The 19272-nt window shown below is 35.1% G+C and overlaps 1 protein-coding gene across 1 annotated transcript in view; it reads right to left on the reverse strand.

The window, feature by feature from the left end:
* PPP2R5A (protein phosphatase 2 regulatory subunit B'alpha) overlaps window positions 1-19272 on the reverse strand; it is an 80859-nt gene that overhangs the window by 9734 nt on the left and 51853 nt on the right. Inside the window, exons 3-8 of the mRNA XM_027870961.1 lie at window positions 16658-16759; window positions 12244-12336; window positions 8551-8681; window positions 6600-6659; window positions 3937-4045; window positions 3159-3212 (exon numbers count right to left, since the gene is read on the reverse strand). Of these exons, the coding sequence (XP_027726762.1) occupies window positions 3159-3212; window positions 3937-4045; window positions 6600-6659; window positions 8551-8681; window positions 12244-12336; window positions 16658-16759 (549 nt within the window). The remainder of the gene's footprint in view (window positions 1-3158; window positions 3213-3936; window positions 4046-6599; window positions 6660-8550; window positions 8682-12243; window positions 12337-16657; window positions 16760-19272) is intronic.

Raw genomic sequence — 19272 nt, forward strand, 5'->3', positions numbered from 1 at the left:
TTCTTAATCATTTTGATACCTTATTTAGCATATAGTTCAGTGATCTATATACAGCAAGTTAATATTTGTTGAACTGCATACAAAAAATGGAACTTCATTTTGAAACAAACTTTAAAATACATTTAAGAAAAACAAACATTAAAATATTTTAAATTAAATATATAAAACAAAATAAATGAATAAAATATGTTTTTTTCAATCTACCAGAAGATTTATACATATTTTAGAGACAGTGATATTTTGGTTCATAAAACTCTTACGGTCATACTTTCTAACTTTCTCAGTGTATCTCATTCACCAATTAAATTCAGGCTTGTCTAACAGTCAGATGTTATGAGTCATTAAGCACAGGAAATGATGTATAACTTCAGACTAAAGACAATGAGGGACAACTTAAAGTCTTTCAGGCATGTGAAAAATTATAAAAGGATGAGGGCAAATAATTTTATATTTTCAGAAGATATAATTTGAAAAAAAAAGTTTAAATTGCGAGAAAATGTATACCCAAAAACTTCACCTTAGGGATTATTAAAACAACAGGACAGCCTACAGATAGAAGTTATAAAATCACACATCCTAGAGATAGAAAACAATTTTCTTTAGGTAATCTGGAATACTACCATAAAACAAGCTAGATTCAAAGACCTATTAGGGGCCCTGCTAGTTTTAAGTTCCTATGAAACGTATAGAGAAAAAAAAAAGATGTGTATAGAAAAAAAATGAAAGTAACAAAGTTTCAACTTGCTTTTCTTGAAAATGACTGTGATAGAGCTATCTATGTATGATCCTATGACAATCTTACTTCACACCAGCACTTATGAAGTGGGTCTTCTTCAAGTAATAGATACTAACCAGCAGGCTAAGGCAGACATATAAGACTGAGGCAAAATCACAAATGTTTTTATGCATGAAGGAAAAACTTACAATTGGGATATTTTTCATTATTTGAATTAATTCAGAAATGTTCAGGTGAAAAAATACATAGTATTATGCCCTGAGACAATCTTTGAAATCTACTTATAATAAAATAAATGATTGTGGCCTTCCTGGCATTTTTAGACCAGAAAATTGTTTTCCTTAATGAGAAAGGGGAATGGAATCACATAAACTGTTACATGGTATTAGGCCTATTAAATAGGCCTCAAACCCTCTATTTAAAACAAAATTTTATGAATATGTGGAGGAGGGCACCGAATCTATTCTCTCTTCTCATCCACTACCCAATACTGCATCCAAATTCCAATATCTCTAGAAGTTACTATCTGGAATTACCTTGAACCATATTTTGGGAAGGGAAGTTATGCTGTTTAAAACAGGTAGCCACCTGTTTCCTTTTAGGAAGGATGCTGATAAGCTGGAAAGCTTCCAGGAGAGCTAAAATGATGATAAAAGCCTTGGGGCTTTGCCACATGAGAACTGATTGAAGGAACCAAAGAATTTTAGTAATACGGAGTAGAAAAGGTGATTGGCCAGGAGTGTGAACACAAATCTATCTTCAAACATTTGTAGGGCTGTCATGTATAAGCATTTAATTTGTTCTCTTTGGTTCCAGAGGGGTTGATGTAGAAAGGATGATTTGGAGCCCCATAAAAAGGAAAATTTCTTAACTGAGTGTCCAAAAGCAGAATGGCTGCATTGAGAGAGAGGCGGTACCTTCTCACTAGAACTTAGTTGGGTTAGATTTGAGATTCTTGGTTAGGTTTAGGTCCCAAATAGATGGTTCCTGAGGTCCTCTGTAACTCAGATTCTGAGATTCTGTACAAATTGGGCCCAAATACCATCCAAGCCCTGAAAATAATGGGTTTTGAGAACAGGTACCAAAGGTCTGGGGTCTTTTTCACAAGGGTTCTATTTTGCAACTGACAAAAGATGTTTAAATTTTGACAGGGAAACCAGGATTTAAATTTATACAAATGCTTGCTACAAATTTCAAGGAAGGAAACCTAATTAAAGCCTGTGACTACAGATGGCAGTCCTCCTAGTAAATATTAAGTATTTTAAAAACACATTGAGAACAAACAAAACCCTACCTCCCATTCCCCCCCTAAGAGTTTTTACACATATTAAATGAAATTAGCTTTCTTTACTACTAATACAGAACAAAGCATGATTTACTATGCAAGAGTGGGTGAATAGCTATTTAAAAGGTTTTCTTACTGTGAATTCTAGTGAGTGCTCCTGTGGATTTGGGTAAGGCATAAACTCATAGTTGGTTGCAAATTGTTATTTATATTTGCCTTGTACAAATTATGTGGACTTAAGTGTATTTGTTAATATTTTTATTCTGACTTATTTTTTAAAAGTGCTTTTAACTGCCTTCAAGAGAAATTCTAAATTTAAAAAAAAAAGGTGGGGGTAGTAGAGAAATGATTCCTGTTCCTTTATGTTGACAGTGTTAAAGTAATAATACTCAGTACTTTAAAAAAAATGCATTTCAAAAAATACCTCTAGAAGACACATTATATAAAGAAATTCTAGTATTTCAAATACTTTATTATTTTCCATAAACTCTTTATCTAAAGTATTTTTGGATATCAAACACCAGACTTGCCTCTTAAAGGTCAAATGGGTTCACTGAGTTAAAAATTTAAGGTTTGTTTTTATATTTGCCTATTTCTCTACTTCATGTTATATAACTCTTGAATCAGAAGTATTTTTTTATTTGATAATACAGTACTATGAAATTCCATGACCTTTATTCTACCATCGATCTGCAATAGTTTCATTTTAGTGGCAAGTAGTAATTGAGATTTCTTAGTAAATACTGTTAAATTTACAATTCGAAATAGAACAATACCATCTTCATCAAGGACAAAGAAATGCTTTTGCTTCTAAAGAACTGAATCCTGGGCTCTGATTACAAGGTAGGGAAAAATGCCACATTTTAAAAGCTACTTAGGAAAAAAGAGACTTAGCAAGTCTTTTAAAACTCTTAATTTCACTAGTTTTCAATATGCCATATCACAATCACTTGATCCAGTCATCTAAAGTACCTTATTTTTAAAATCTATATTTTTCACTATTCATGCTAGTTGTTGGAAGGTCTTTAACTTTATATACAACTTTCCAGAAAAGTAAGTTTCATGTGCGTTACTAGCACCACACACCATTTCTATAATATTGTTTACTAAACACATAAAAATAAGTGAAACACTTACTGGTTCTGTTAGTGTTATGTCTTTCTCCAGGAACTGTACAACACAATAGGCTAGCTAAAACACAAGTGACAATTATATGAATATTATTGTGCAAAAATATTTAATGATGTAGTTTTAGAACATGAATAACTAGAAATTATTATGTCTTAACAGATGTTACTTTATCTTGACATACGTAAGCTTCTAAAATAACAAGCTACTTAATTTCTCAATCCTTGGAAATAGAAGATTTTTGTACTATTTCCAAAAATTCATTTTCATTAATATATAAAAATATATTATCTTCCTTTCACATAGAAAATATTGAATTACTGCCTCTGTGACAGTATGTAGAATATACCACAAAAAGGCAAATACAAGATTTTAAAATACATTTCTTCTTAAGTATATCACAATTTTGCAGGCCATTTTAATGAGACAAGTACTTTGATTTTCAATGTGTTTCAATATACACTTTTATCCAGCTTTTATGTTTTAGCTGGAGGAGACCTGAGAAGCTAAGCTCAGGAAAGGTTAAAAAGGCTGTCCTAACATATATCAGAGATCCCATCAGAGACAGGTCTTGAATACAAATCTTTCTCATTTTAAAGCTGGCTCTATTCACTAGTGATTAAATTAATTGCTTTCTATCTTTTATTCTGTATGATATCATGTATGTATATTATAGAGCAATCTACAAAACAAGCTAGTTTAATATACTTAACATTTCTCATTTCTCTGCCACCCATATTGGACTTCAAAAGTAGATTATTAATTCATTCATCTTTTTTGAACCCACCTGAGCATGAAATAAAGACAATCCTTTAGCAGTGTGCATAGGAATTAAAACCTTCATTAGAAATTGTTTATGTTCTGCTTTCAGAGGCAGGGCAAAACCGTTGATAATACTGAAAAAATATAAGCAGTAAATACAATTACTTACGTGTTTCCAGATGACTTCTTTTAAGTCTATAGATTTGTAATTCAGTAGCTGTTAAGTTAACCTTACAAAAACTATTACTAACTTTCCCTTTAAGTCATTCAATAACATTCAGATGATTGGGACTCAAAATTATCATCAAATATATATCATTCGCATTTAACATGGGGAAAATAAGGGTCAAAGAAATGAAATAACTTACCCAAGGTCACATACGTACACCCTTTTCGACACAATTTCCTTTTCTTGAACTTTTAGGACAACTAGTAACCTAATTTCTACTTGGATACAAATTTTGTTTCTTCATAAATAAATAGGTAGGGTAAATTCTCCTTCACTTCACAGTAAGACCCCAAAATGCCAAAGTATTTCTTTTCTTTTTAACTAAATTTTTTTTTTTCACAAGAAAATTCATCTTCTCTTCCTCTCATCTTCCTCCCTCCTCCTCCCTCTACTACTGAGAAAGCAAGAAAAACAAAATCCCTATTACAAACATGTATAGTCAAGCAAAACAAACTCCCACATCAGCCATATGAAAAAAAAAATGTCTCAATCTACAAATTGTCTCTTATTAGTAGGTGGGTAGCATACTTCAAATGAGTGTTCTGCAATTGTGGTTGGTCACTGCATTGATCAGTGATCCTGAGTAGTTCAAAGTTGTTTGTCTTTGCAATCCTTTTGTAAGACTCCCTTACTGACAAAAAGTTGACAAAGAAGGGAAATAAATGCTAGAGGGGCTGTGGGAAAATAGATTTAAATGCACTCTTGGTGGAGCTGTGAACTGATCCAGCCACTCTGGAAAACATTTTGGAACTATACCCAAAACGCTATTAAACTGTGTATATCCTTTGAACCAATGATACCACTACTAGGTTTTTACCCAAAAAGAGATATGAAAAAGAGAAAAGGGATCCATGTGCATAAAAATATAGCTGTTCTTTTAGTGGTGTCAAAGAACTGGAAACTGTGATGGTGCCCATCAATTGGGGAATGACTGAACAAGTTACGTCATATGAATGTGATGGAATACTACTGTGCTGTAAGAAAGGGGATGGTTTCGGAAAACCTGGGAAGAAGAGTTGCATGAATTTATATAATCACAATACTGTAAAGATCAACAACTTTGAGACTTAGGAACTCTGAGTAGCACAAAGATAAACCATAATTGTAAAGGACTCAAGATGAATCGTACTCTCCACTTCCAGACAGAGAAGTAATGTACCCAAAGTACAGACTATAAAGCATAATCAATCTCTCTCTCTCTCTCTCCTAATTTGGTGATTTGTTTGCTTGACTATATGTATTTCTTTCTTTCTTTCTTTTTTTTTTTTTTGTTGAGGCAATCGGTGTTAAGTGACTTGTCACACAGCTAGTAAGTACCATGTGTCTGAGGCTGCATTTGAACTCAGGTCCTCCTGACTCCAGGGCTGGTGCTCTATCCTCTGCGCCACCTAGCTGACTATATGTATTTCTAATGGTTTCTGTTTTTCTTTCCTTCTTAATAGCTGAGGGAAGGTAAAGGAAGAGGGAGATAATTTGGAACTGAAAATAAAATTGAATTAAAAAACAATATTGTTATTATGTAAATTGTCCTCCTGATTCTGCTCATTTTATTCTTTACCAGTTCATACAAGCCTTCCCAGATTTTTCTGAAAGGGCCTCCTTCATAATTTCTTACAATATAAGAGTATCCTATCACATTTATAAAACACAATTTGTTCAGCCATTCCCCACTTGATGGGCACTCCCTCAGTTTCTAATTCTTCACCACCACAAAAAGAGCTGCTATAATTATTTTTTGTACATATGGGTCCTTTTCTTCTTTCTTTGATCAGAGTACTTTTACCTGTAAACTATCTCCAAACATATGGCTAAAATCTCCTAATGAGAAGAGTTACAATATGTTTGTAACGAAAATAGTGTAAGATACTTAAATTTATGACTTTAGACTCTCCCATATCCCTGTAAAAAAGCTGGGTTAATATAGGTTTTTAATATATCTTTATTAGTAGTTACAGAAGGAGACATATTTTTGGATATAACCAAAGAGGGAATTTGTTTTGCTAGATTATGCATATTTGTTGCAAGGATTTTTTTTTTCTTCACCAATGGGATAAGGGTGTGGGAAGAGAAAACAGATGTTAAATTTTTAAAAATACAATTTAATTGTAAAAATCTCCATCAATATTCTCTATAGTTCATTTTAATTCCTTCTCGTCCCCATATGCCCTCAACTTGAAATTAAATAAAGGCATATAGGATAGAGTCTGTCAGTTTAGAGGGCGCAAGCAGGAAACATGCCACAACCTCAAAAGCAGGATGTCTACTCTGCAACAGATTTTCTTACATGGCCATGTTTCAAGTGTCTGACCTCGTAGAGGCTATAAGGTTTCAACTGAAAAACTATATTTTGTGCTACATTTTTAAACATGAAGCATTAAATTTACCCCCTAATCTAACTCAAAACATAATGCAAAAAGCATTTAAGATCTATTAATAAAATTTATCAAAAAGTGACCTACCTTCCTAATATCTCAAGAAGTTCAGCAACACCATTAAAATGTTCTGTTTCATATATAAACCTGCATTTTAACAATTAAAAGGGAGGTACTGTTAGTCAAGTAAATCAGCAAAGTCAAAACTAAAAGACAGAAAAGACTAAAAGGGAAGAAATCACTCTCTTAACAAATACAATCAGTTAAAACAAGTATGTTTTGTCTTAAGTGACATCATTTAAGTTCAGTTGGGGGACCAATGGTCCTCTTACTATCAAAGAATATTCAAACTTAAATTCTTTCCAATCTTAAATGTGAAGAAATTCCTGATTTGGTCAAGGAATGCCTAACTTCCTGTTAAATCACATCTGCTTTTATCATGACTCATTAAGAGAATTTAACTGAAACATTCTACCTCATTCAACAATGAAGAGGAAAAAATAGGTTTTGTCAAATTAGTTTTCAAAACAGGTAAGGAAATACCCTACAACTCAACATAATAGCAGTACAATAAAGGCATTATAAAGCCCTATCAGTCTGACTCAGCTACCCCTCACCATTTTCCAAGTTTAGGAGTAAGTTCAATTCCACCCAAATTTATTAATGCGTGCCCTCGGTGCTTGTAAGATATTGTAGGTTCACAAGAAGAGATAGACATCCAAACTAAGAATGTCTTTGAGGAGCAGATATCCTACTTACATTCTATTTTTAGTAAATTACCCATCACCCATCTTCCATTTCTAAAACAGTAGCAACAGAAACTTTTGATATATTTCCTTACCTACATTAGAAAAATTAAATTTTAATTCTATGTGGCTATTTCTTTAGATTACTAGCCTAAAATAAAACACTGACTTCTTTAAAAACAAAACAAAAATCACAGAGTATAAAAGTATGGAGTTCACAGTGAATTCTCCTACTTTTTTTTTTCCATTAAATTGTACAATTCAGTAGGGAGTTGATTTCAGTTACATAATAAACTAGATGCTGTTCTTGATATTATTTTAAATCTTTAAAAAAATTGTATCAAAATAAATTATTGAATACCTTGTGGCTTAGAGTGACAATACTAAAAACTTTCCATTGTGGGCCCAATCTCTCTCTGTGCAACAAGCTGTCTGTGTCCCAGCCAAACCTTCTGTTTGGTATCTACTTTCTACCTTACTCCTTTTCTCTGGAGTCTCTTCTTCCAGCCTGGAAACTTCCAGTTTCCTAACTGACTGGAGTGTGTCTCCCTATTCACGACCTTAGAGGTAGGAGATCAAAGAGAAGTAACTAAAGCAAGACCCTTGATTCTCTACACAAATCCTGAACTGTCCTGAAGAATGGAGAGAGGAGGTATCCAGGAGTCCAAGAGCATCATGGACTTCCTCCTTCTGCCCCATAGTTGGGGACTGCCTGGCCATGTCCCTTACTGTATTCCTTCCTTGTCTTCTCAGTTCCACTTTGGAGGTTCCAGTCATAGCCCCAGTGCTGAGGGGGAAAGCCAGTACTCTTCCCCTTGCACCATCTATACTCCCTTTACTGACCTCAGTTATGCCATTGCCTTCCATTAAATACACCAATTAAATGGGCCTGAGGCTTTCATTATCAGCCAGTGAGATTAATTCTTCTGCAGGCCCTCTTTACTTCCAGCAATGGTCTTCAACAATAAATATTTCTTAACCAAAAGGAAAAAAAAGACTAAGTTTAAGTATTTAGGGCTCGGACAGGTAATCCAAATATTTATGAGACTATTCTACTAAAAAGCTGAAAGGTAAGTGTGTATCTGTTTAAATATTAGTACTACAATGAACCTCAAATATGACCTAAACATTAATATCACACTACAAAGTAGTCTTCATCTTATTAAAAAATTACCTAGAAGCTATTAATTAATCTGTAGATTTCTTAATGCTCAAAAATTAGCCAAAATGAAGCCCAGGTGAAACAAATGCTGTGCAAAGAAAGGAATAAATTGTACATCTAATCTACTTACCTGAGGAAAATGTTATTAATCTGTTTTCTGATGAATGCTCTTAATCCAAGGAATTTCCCATAAATTCGATGCAGAACCGTCTTCAGGAAGTCACGCTCTCTGGGATCTTCACTATCAAAAAGCTCCAAGAGCTTTAAAAAAAATCTGAGAAATTACTTTTTAAAAAATAATCAAACTAAACATTCATTCTACTTTTAATTCCTAAATCACACTAAATAGAAACACCTCCCCCCGCCCCCACCTTTTCTAACTGGGCTCAATTCTGTTCTTAGTAACTGAAAAGTAAGGATACGTAAATGTTTAACAATAAAGTTAATTACTCCATATTCTCAAGAAAGGGGTGTGTGTGTGTGTGTGTGTGTGTGTGAAACATCCCCAAATTCTAGTTTAGTATTGATTTTTTTTTTGCTATCTTTCTATAAGAATATGGTTTTCTCCCATCTACAATGCTGAAACCTAAGCAAACTTTTTTTTTTAAGGCAATTGGGGTTAAGTGACCTGCCCAGGGTCACACAGCTAGTAAGTGTCAAGTGTTTGGTCTGAGGCTGGATTTGAACTCAGGTCCTCCTGACTTCAGGGCCAGTGCTCTAACCACTGCGTCACCTAGCTGCCCCTAAGCAAACTTTTTCATACGCTTTTTGAAGACAAATTAAAACCATAGATTTAAAATCACTAATAAAATTGTTTTAAAGTTTAAAAAATATATACATTCAAACATTGGGAAATTTATTGGAAAGATTTACCACCTAAGCTTTTTTAAATTTTTTTGAAAGTAAGCATACGGACACCCAGACTGAAGATTTCACTGGTATGAAACAAACAGGTCAGCACCTGTTCTGCGTCTTAGGGAGTCATTAGGAGGTACTGAGAATTCAGGATATGAGGCCAGGGACGAACAGCCAGCATATATCCCAAATCTTTCTTACTGAAAGGCTGGCTTTCTCTTGAGAAAGTCATACCACCTCTAAAAGCTGTCAGAATTATATTAGTTTTACAGAAAAAGGTCAAAATGGCTAAATTTGTGTTCAAGATAAGCATATTTAAACTCAAGTTCCTGATCCAGAATCTTATATTTATGGTACTAAGTCATGTTTACATTTTAACAAAAGGATCTACTAATATAATAGCTAAAGTCATAAATAGATTATTCCCAAATGAAGTGTAGATTATTTCACTTATGCTTAAAAAACAAGTCAACCTCCTTAACCTAGTTATTCATTAAAAGATATACAATTTTTTTTCAGACTAAAGATGGCAAACAAGCTATGCAAACATGTTTCTTTAGACATTTACCTATTTATACTCTTTTAAGTTTTATAAAGTTCTAGGTCTTAAATTGCCACATATTAATTTCAAAACATTGCTTCGGTTTCCCAATCTATTAACCTACAATAGGTACTTTGTTGTAGAGAGATTCACTAAGAATAATTCACAAAGGCTTTGAAATCAGGAATGCGTTTGTAGAGATGCCTGAACTGCTAAGTAAGAAAGAATATGCAAAATAAAAACCAGCTATAAATTGTATCAAGTAAATTTAAGATAGTATCATAAACCCAGACATTCAGACTTTAAAGTCTTAAATTTTTCTTCCTCAAATATACCACAATGCACATCCATAAAGGAAATACACACACACACACACACACAGAGTCTCCTAACTACTTAAATAGCCCTATTTCATTAATTTAAACTGAATAATTTTGCTGAAAGATACTTGAAGTGTCAGAGTTTAAAATAAAACATTAATTTCTATACATTTTATTAAATGCTTTTTGAATGGCTAAACTAAGGCATTAAGTTCAGGCAATTATTAAATGAGTTATCTTAAGCTGACAATGTTCTTTATCTATAGCATTTGTTCAATTTTTTAAAAAGGAGTTTAGAAACTATAGGATAAAAATAAACACCTGAATTACACAAATAAAGTTTAATCTCTAACTTAATGGTCACAAACTTCTAGTAATAATTTGCAGGTCTGACCAAAAAGTAGCTCCCCTAAATGAAGCTACAAATTCTATCATGAACTTCCATTCCTTATATTAATCACTGAACCTCTCCCAGTATCCCGTAGGTATAATACAAATAGCCCTGGAAAGGGTGACATGAAATCATGTGAATGATTTTATTTAAAACAAAGAAAAACCTAGAAGAGTCAGGAACTTCATGGGTCAGAGGGCAGGAGTTGACAGGAAGGCATAAAAAGGTCACCAAAAGATTAACATCAGGAACTTTCATAATAAAACAAAAAAATTTAAATCTAAAAAAATCTTTCATAATGAAAACAAAAGTACTCAATCTCATTTTTGCCTAGGACTTAAACATTTAAAATATCTTTATATTACTGGTAGTTTGGTTGATTTATCAGACTTGTCTATGTAGAACTTTAGAACACAAGACTCAAAATCTTTGTCTAGACCAGGCCTGTACAACCTGTAGCCCCTACTGGCTGCTTACAACCCTTGGCTTGCTGCAACGCTAAAGGATTTCTGGCAGTCGCTAAAAACGTAGAGGAAAACATCCTTTGTAGGTAGAGGAAATCCTTTGCCGGGCTGCAGATTGTGCAGGCTTAGGCTAGCCTCAAAACTAAAATGTTTGGTGCGAGTTTTAGACTGTATATAAAGTTCTTAGCTAATGTTACAGAAGTCTAGCTACCTTGTACAGATCCCAAAATCATAGACTTTGAGTGGAAGGGAAATCAAGAGGGCAAAGTAAAACAGAAAGAAGGGCTATGACTTGCCCAGCATCACACAGGTTCTAAAGTAGCAGAGTTGGGATTTGAACCCAGGTCCTCTGAGACCCTAAATCTGGTGCTTTTCCCACTGTACCATGATAGATCTCAGGCTTTGTGTGAGTTTAGAAATACAGGTGGGGCCTGAAGCTGGATAGGGATACACACCAGACACTGCAAAAATGAAAGGTCTAGAAGAGGAGGAAAGATTTGCTATGTGATGGAAAAAAAAGGGATGAGAGGAAGGAGAGAGAGGTGGAAGAAGAGAGAGAAAGGGAGAAAGTGGGAGACACAGGGAGAAAGGAAGGGCAAGGGAGAGAGAGAAAGCTATCAGAGGCAGGTGGGGGTGACCACAAAATGCATTTAAGTAATTTTTGGGTTACATTAAAATTTTTGTTTGGATGGAGTCCCAACCTGCCTGCATAATAAAAGAAAGGTGTTTGTATACTAATGTTTGGTTGCTTTTACTTCTGCATTTGGGCAAAGAAGTGCTTTCTGACATGTTGGCTTGGGAAGTAAAACTAACTCATAGCATTGTTCTTGAAATTGGAGAGGACAGTGAGTATTCCGCAAAACCTGAGTCTTGTATTAGACATGAAACAACTATGGGAACGTGAGTTAATTTGACTCATGTTACAAGAAGTTCACCCTTTGCTCAAAGCCCTCCATTGCCAGAAGCTATTTTACAGCTGTCCTGATGATGGAATATGTCTGAACACAGATCTGAAAAATGGACATACTCTGATAGTCTTGCAAGAATAACAAATGCTACAACAAACTAAGAGCTACTATCAAAGAAAGCCTTTGAGAAACTAAGCTCATCTTCCTGGATGGGGGGGTGGGGATGGGAGAAAGTTTGAAATGTTCAAGACTATGGATAGGAGCATAGACTGCATGAAGTCAATTTTCTATCATATGTATTTATTCTTATATTTAATAAAACAATGTTAATAAGAGTTCCTTACCTGCTGTACAAATTTCTGGTCAATACATCGCTTTGCAATACTTGGCTGGAAATCAGGACTCTCCAAAAATCTTAAAAAGAACTCGTATACCAACTATTAACAGAAATTTAAAGGGCAAGTAAAGAAATTGTTACACAACTCCTCCAAGACTCTTTTTAATAGCAGATATGCATGCAACACACACAGCCTGCAGTGAACTTCAGAAAACAGACTAAGTGCTTATAGATTCTAGACAAGGGAACAGAGGCTGCCAGCATGGACATACCAGGAAGTAATTAGAATCAGAAGCAGGTATGAATGGAACCTGAAGGTCATCTAGGTCACTAGTCCCCTGGAGGTATGACCACAAATCATATTAAGAGATCTGACTAGTTAGGCTAGAGTTATACCCTACTCTCCTCTCCCACCACTCCTACAATGTAATCTGCCCAGATCAAAAAGCAAGCTGGCTGAGCATATGAACCAGAATGGGTACTTCTCAAAAAGGCTATGAAATTGGTCTACTACAGGAGTACTATTGGACCTACTCTAAAGAGTAGCCTTTCATTCCATCTCAAATGAAAACTGCAGATACATGTACCTTTTGAAAATCGGTAAGCTAGTTCACTAATCACATTAAATGGCAGGACTTTTATAAATATATAGTCCTTATAAAGACTATGTTTTTAAAAAGCGAAATTTTAATTAAGCTTTTTATTAATAATTGGTGTGACTTTACCTATACACTTATTTCCAGGAGAAGTAAAACAGAATTGTCTAAGTTGTAACAGTCCAAAGTCGAAAAAAATCAACTTCATTAAATGATTACTAAGTAGTAGGCACCGAGGATACAACTGCAAAGACAGTTCTTACCCTCAAGGGGCTTACATTCTAAAGGAGAGGGCATATAAGTACAACATGGTCAAAGATAAGTAAATTAAGGCTATATATAAGGTAAATCTATGTTGCATTGAAGGAGAATCACTAACAACTGGGGGAATGAGGAAAGACCTCTTGAAGAAGGTGGCACTTGAGTTAAGCCTTGAAGGGATCTAGGGACTTCAAGAAGGAGAGGTGAAGGTGAACATTCCAGGCATTGGTGGGGAGAGACAACCTATGCAAAGGCACCAATGTGGGAGATAGAGTTGATTAACTATGGAAGGTAAAACTGAAGTGATCGGGAGGTAGAAGGTGGAGGCAAAGAAGTACAGACAGTCTGTTTTTAGGGATTTTGCTGTAAAGGGAAGGAGAAGTACATAGCTAGAAGATGATAGGGTCAAGTGAATATCAAGTATATTTCAGTATATTTTCAGGCAGCAAAGAAGAAGTCAGTAGATAAGAAAAAGCTCTGAAAATTAGGAAGATGGGGACGATCAAAGAAAAGAGCAAGGTACCAAAGGAAAGGGATGAGATCAAGGACAGAAGGGGGGGGGGGAGTAGCAAGGAGAAGGGCAGCTTCATTGTCCAAGACTAGAGCAAAGTAGAAGCTTCTGGAAAATGATGCTTAAGTAATATGAAGTATACAATGGGGGAAGGGGGCAGAGAAAGAAAATTTGCCACAAATGACATCTTTTGCCTCTCTCCCCAACGTCCCCAGCTAAGGAAGAGAAGAGACAATTTTGGAGGAACGAAGAGAAGATAACATTTGGAACATGTGCTTAAGGGAAGGACTGGAATGCTGCAGTGAAGGCCCAAGTGAGACTAGGTAACAAATATTCAGTGGACCCATTTGGCGTAGCTGTGCAGCCTTTGATGCTGAATGCTGACAGAGAAAGGGGAGTAGAAAAGGTAAATGGGGGTGGGGTGGGGGGGGACAATCTGAGGCTGGGATTTAGCAAGGGATGAATAGCAACAGGACACTGGGATAAGGGATTCAAGGACCAAGGACAGTGTAAAGTTAAACCCAAAGTTTGTTTACATGTGGTAAGCCCAGCAAATATTTTATTGTACTGAATTTTTACTCACTCCTTTCCATAAACATTTAAAATGACCCCCCAACAGAAAAACTACCAAAAGATATATATCAGATAAATGAATAAATGAAAATTAAAGTTAGTTTAAATATTTATATTTTAATTGAACAGAAATTCTATTTAAGGCACAGTATCACTTCAGCAATTAAGTCAATTTGATTATTTTTTGAGTGGGAATGTAAGAAATTATTGGAACTCAAAGATTAGGGAATGTAGAGGGACTTAACCCTTTAAGCAGGATTATTATTTTTTTTTTTTGGTTAGAGCTTTTTAGATGTACTTTTCCTCCCAAACGCACATGATGACTTCCCCTAGGGGGAAGAAGACAAGTAAAAGAAGGTGAGGAATGGGTTCAGTATATTAAGATAATATATTCATCTATGGGTGCGGGGGATGAGTTCCAATATATGAGATATAATCTAAGCTATCAGATCATGTCTGGAGTATTGTGTTCAGTTTGGGATGCCATTATTTTGGGAAAGATATTGACAAGCTTGAGGGTATATGCTGAATAGGCGATGAGGATGGTGAAGGGCCCCAGGTTCAAGCCATGTGAGGACTGGCTGAGCCACCTGGGGCAGTGTAGTATATTAAGGTGGATATGATAACTATATTCAGCAGATGAGCAGCTGTCATGTGTAAGACAGATTAGTCTTGTTCTTTTTGTCGCCAGAGGCCTGAACCAGAAAGAATGGGTAGAAGATGCAAAAGATTTTAGGATTCACATCTGGAAAAACAAAAAACTTAACAACTAAAACTATCCAAAAGTGAATTGGGGCAGCTAAGTGGCACAGTGGATAAAGTGCTGGGCCTGGAGTCAGGAAGACTTGAGTTCAAATCCTGCACCAGACACTTACTGGTGCTATGTGACCTTGGGCAAGTTACTTCACCCTATTTGCCTCAGTTTCCTCATCTGTAAAATAAACTGGAGAAGAAAATGGCAAACCACTCCAATGTCTTTGCCAAGAAAACCCCAAAATGGAATCACAGAGTTGGACACAACTGAAAAAAACTGAGTAACAACAACAAAAACGTGAAATGTTTTTAAGAACAGTAAATGAAAATTAAGTAAACACCTTTTCCTTAAAATTTGCTCCAATTCTGCAAAAAGGCCATGAGTCCAGAATCATGGAAATTTGATTGGAGGTCTGCCTATAATATCTTGTCTTTGTTTTTCAAATAGAACTTAAAATGGCAATTTATTGACAATAAGTTGTGGTTTTATGGGTTTTGTTTTGTTTTGTTTTTTGACATCTCAAAACTCTGATTGCTATCCTACTTGCAGATTTAAGAAATTAATTTAATTTAATTTAGTTCAGAGGCAACAAGTCCCAACTACCTCAAATATTTTGTTTATACAATTCAGTTTCAGTCCAATGTAAAAAGCAAACAAAATTTATAAACTAAGCATTTGTAATTTCAGTTTGACTTGCGCTTTGAGCAAAACTAATAATTTCCTGCTCTCATCTAAAAAGCTATGTAAATTTAACAAGCTTCTATCACAAATATTTTGAAAACCAAACAATTCTAGAAGATAAAATGGAATTACTTAAGTACTATAGAAGTTCAAGGGGGCATCAACTAAGACATAAAGAATGGCTATCCTTCGTACTTCAGGCCTATTGAAGACACTTAGTCTTTAAGATGGTCATACTTCAAGCATTCCCAAGCTGTGCTCCAGCAGGAAGATGATATGTTGAACAATTAAAAATAAAAAAACCTCAAGAACCTATACAGTGTGTATATTGTTTCATGACTCTGTTAATACTTTAACAGAAAAATATCTTGTGTTATTTTTCACTTACCTGTATCATTCTTGTGATCAAATTGCAGTGTCAAAATTTTAAATTTAGTCTTTTGCTAAAATTGACATATGTGAGGATGCTTGTTTGTTGTTCAGTTGTTTCAGTCATGTCCAACTCTTCATGACCCCATTTGGGGTTTTTTTGGCAAATGAGGGAACTGAGGCAAACAAGGTCAAGTAACTTGCCCGGGGTCACAGAGCTAGTAAATGTCTGAGGCCAGATTTGAACTCAGGAAGACGAGTCTTCCCAGTGCTCTATCCACTGTGCCATCAAGCTACTTGTTACTAACATTTTTTGCATATCAAAGATGCCTCTGTATTAAAAAAAAAAATTAACTCTGTGCAATGGTCAAAATCCTTCAGTTTCAACATTTTCCTCATGTCTCACAAGCCTACTCAAGGGGAAAAAAAATAACAGTATGGGGGTGTGCAGAAGGGAGGAAAGATAAAGTGTGGCTGAGGATACTTTAAAGAATACACTTCTCAATACTTTTAATTATTTCTTTAGAAAGTGAGAAAATATTAAGTGGGTAAATTTTAAAATAAATGTATCTATGAATTTAATAACTGTAATCTACAAGATACAACAATGAGCAGAGAAGAATTATCTTCACTTTGAATGATCCATAAATAGTCAACACACAATTCTGCTTCACACCTGTATGTGAGGCCATGATGCCTCAAGGGTTGGCTCATCTTCTTCAGGATCGAAGTCTGGATTATCGCTTGGAGGAAGAGTCCTGAAGATATTGACACTGATCTAGGAACAAAAACACATTTATAGACTTAAATTCTGTTAGGTAAGGACAGACTGACAATCAAAAGGGATTTTTTTTTTAAGATTATTTTTTGATAACTCAGAAATTGGGGCAGCTAGGTGGTATAGAGTGGATAGAGCCCTGAAATTGGAGTCAGGAAGAATCAAGTTCAAATTGGGCCTCAAATGCTTTTTAACTATCTGCCCCGGGCAAGTCACTTAACTTTGGTCAGTCTGTCTCCCAAATCCTAGAATGGGGGCAGTAAAAGCACCTACACCCAGGGTCACTGTAAGGACCAAGTGAGATAATATTTCTAAAGTGTTTTGCACATCTTAAAGGTATAGCTCAGTGTTAACTCCACAACTCCATATGAGACTTAAAGAAAAAAAAAAAACCCTTTCTCTCTTGAAATTCAAGAGAAGTTGCTTTCTTTATTTCTAATCTCTCTCTTTGATTTCATTAGCTTTCAGATCCCAGACCCAAACAGGGATGACCTTAGGTTCTCTCTCCTATTCCCTGAATTATTACTTCCTTCTTTCATCTTCCTGCAAAAGATGAGGTGAATCTGAAAAGTCAACAAGCATTTTATTAAGCGCTTGCTAAAACATGGGTATAATTCTTCAATATGCTCCTACCTCTGAAATATTTGGCAAATTCTTTTTGAACTGGACAGTATCACTCTTCATTTGTGTAGATGTCTAATTCCTATTTCTTTGAGGGTATTGACTGGCTCATTTCCTCTGTCTCTCCTGCACCTAACATAACATAGGAGGCACTTAATTTGTTCAACTGAATTCAACCTTTTTTAAACATAGTAAACAGCTCCTCAGGAAAATTTATTTTGTATCTCACCTCTACATTCACAAAGCTGTCTAGGGAAACAATATTTGGAAAAGCATTGCCCCCACCCCACCCCAATAAAACAAAACAAAACAAAACCAGTCTTACAGTTTAGCTTAAGTAAGCTGATTAAGTTACGTAGTTATAACCCCCATATATAGACAAAAGAAACATTTGAAAGGGACCAGGCCACAGATGCCAATGTCACTAAAATTTCAATTGGATCATAAATAAAGCAACAGGTCCCTATTATCACCAATGCAGCATTCAGTAAGTGATAAGTGTCCTTGGTAAGACACGTGAGCCCAATGAACCCCCTTTAGTCATCTGTTCATAAGAAAAGGAACATAGAGGGCTATCTCACTTACACCTAATAATGTGGCAAACACTCAGAGAGATGAGACTTATCAATAATCATCATAAGGTTTGTCATCCTTGGGACTATAGATTTGCTTTTTAGCGTATGGTACCTAAAACATTCAGAATAGTAACATATTATGACACATATACTAATCAATAAACTGTTGGATATTAAGGTTCTTTGAAACAATGTCATGAGGATTTACCTACTCCTATTTACCATTAAATTAAGATTGTTATACCTCAGAATAAAATAACAAATAATTTCCCAAATCAGACACAAGGCAGACAATCGTTACAATTTAAGAGCTCAGTTAGCTTCTTAGTACTAATAAGAGTAACAAAGTAACAAATAAGAGTAGTTTACTTAGCTTACAATATTCATATTATATATACAACATATAACAAATAACAAATTACTGATTATCTCCAGGTTCAAATATGAAATACTGCTTAACTTTTAAAATTCTTCCTAACCTGTTTCTTCTTACCTTTCCAGTCTTCTACTTTCTTCCCCTCCCATGACATCTGGCTCCCCGTTGTTCCTTGTTCATAGAACCTAATACACCCCCAATACACCATTTCTTAAACTCCATGCATTTTCACTGGCTATCTCCTTCCCATGCTTGGAATTCTCTCCTTGCTCATTTCAGCCTTTAGTCTTTCCTCGCTTCCTTCAAATTTCACCTAACAACCAAGTCTTTTTTGATATCTGTCAATGCTAATCTAATGCCTTCCTTTTGAGATGACCTCCAATTTATCCTTGCTGTGTTTTGTTTGTACTTTACATGTTCTCTCCTCCACTTGGCTTATGAGCTCCTTGAGGAAGGAGCTGCTCATGCCATTTTTTGTAACCCTAGCAATTACTTTGATTACTTTGTACGGTGTGTGGCACATAGTAGGTGCTTAATAACTACTTAATTTGTCTTGACAGAGTTGGGAAGAACCATTCTTACTCAGAATTTCAATTAGTCACTATTTTTCAAAAGCAGAAACTAAATTTCACCTGATCTAAGACACTGAATCACATTTTACTAGGCTAGGGCATGGTACCTTAGCCACTTTGGCACAGGGAATAGAGCAATAAGCTTGGAATCAGGAAGACTCATTTTTATGAGTTCAAATCTAGCCTCAAATGATTACTAGCTTTGTGACCCTGGGAAAGTCATTTAGCCCTGTTTGTCTCAGTTCCTCACCTGTAAACTGAGCTGGAGAAGGAAATGGCAAAAGTATCTTTGCCAAGAAAACCCCAAATGGGGTCATGAAGAGTCAGACACAACAGAAAACAACTCAACAACAACAATATATCTTTTAT

Source organism: Vombatus ursinus, unplaced genomic scaffold, assembly GCF_900497805.2.
Source record: "Vombatus ursinus unplaced genomic scaffold, bare-nosed wombat genome assembly UNPS02014798.1, whole genome shotgun sequence".
Classification (NCBI taxonomy): Eukaryota; Metazoa; Chordata; class Mammalia; order Diprotodontia; family Vombatidae; genus Vombatus; species Vombatus ursinus.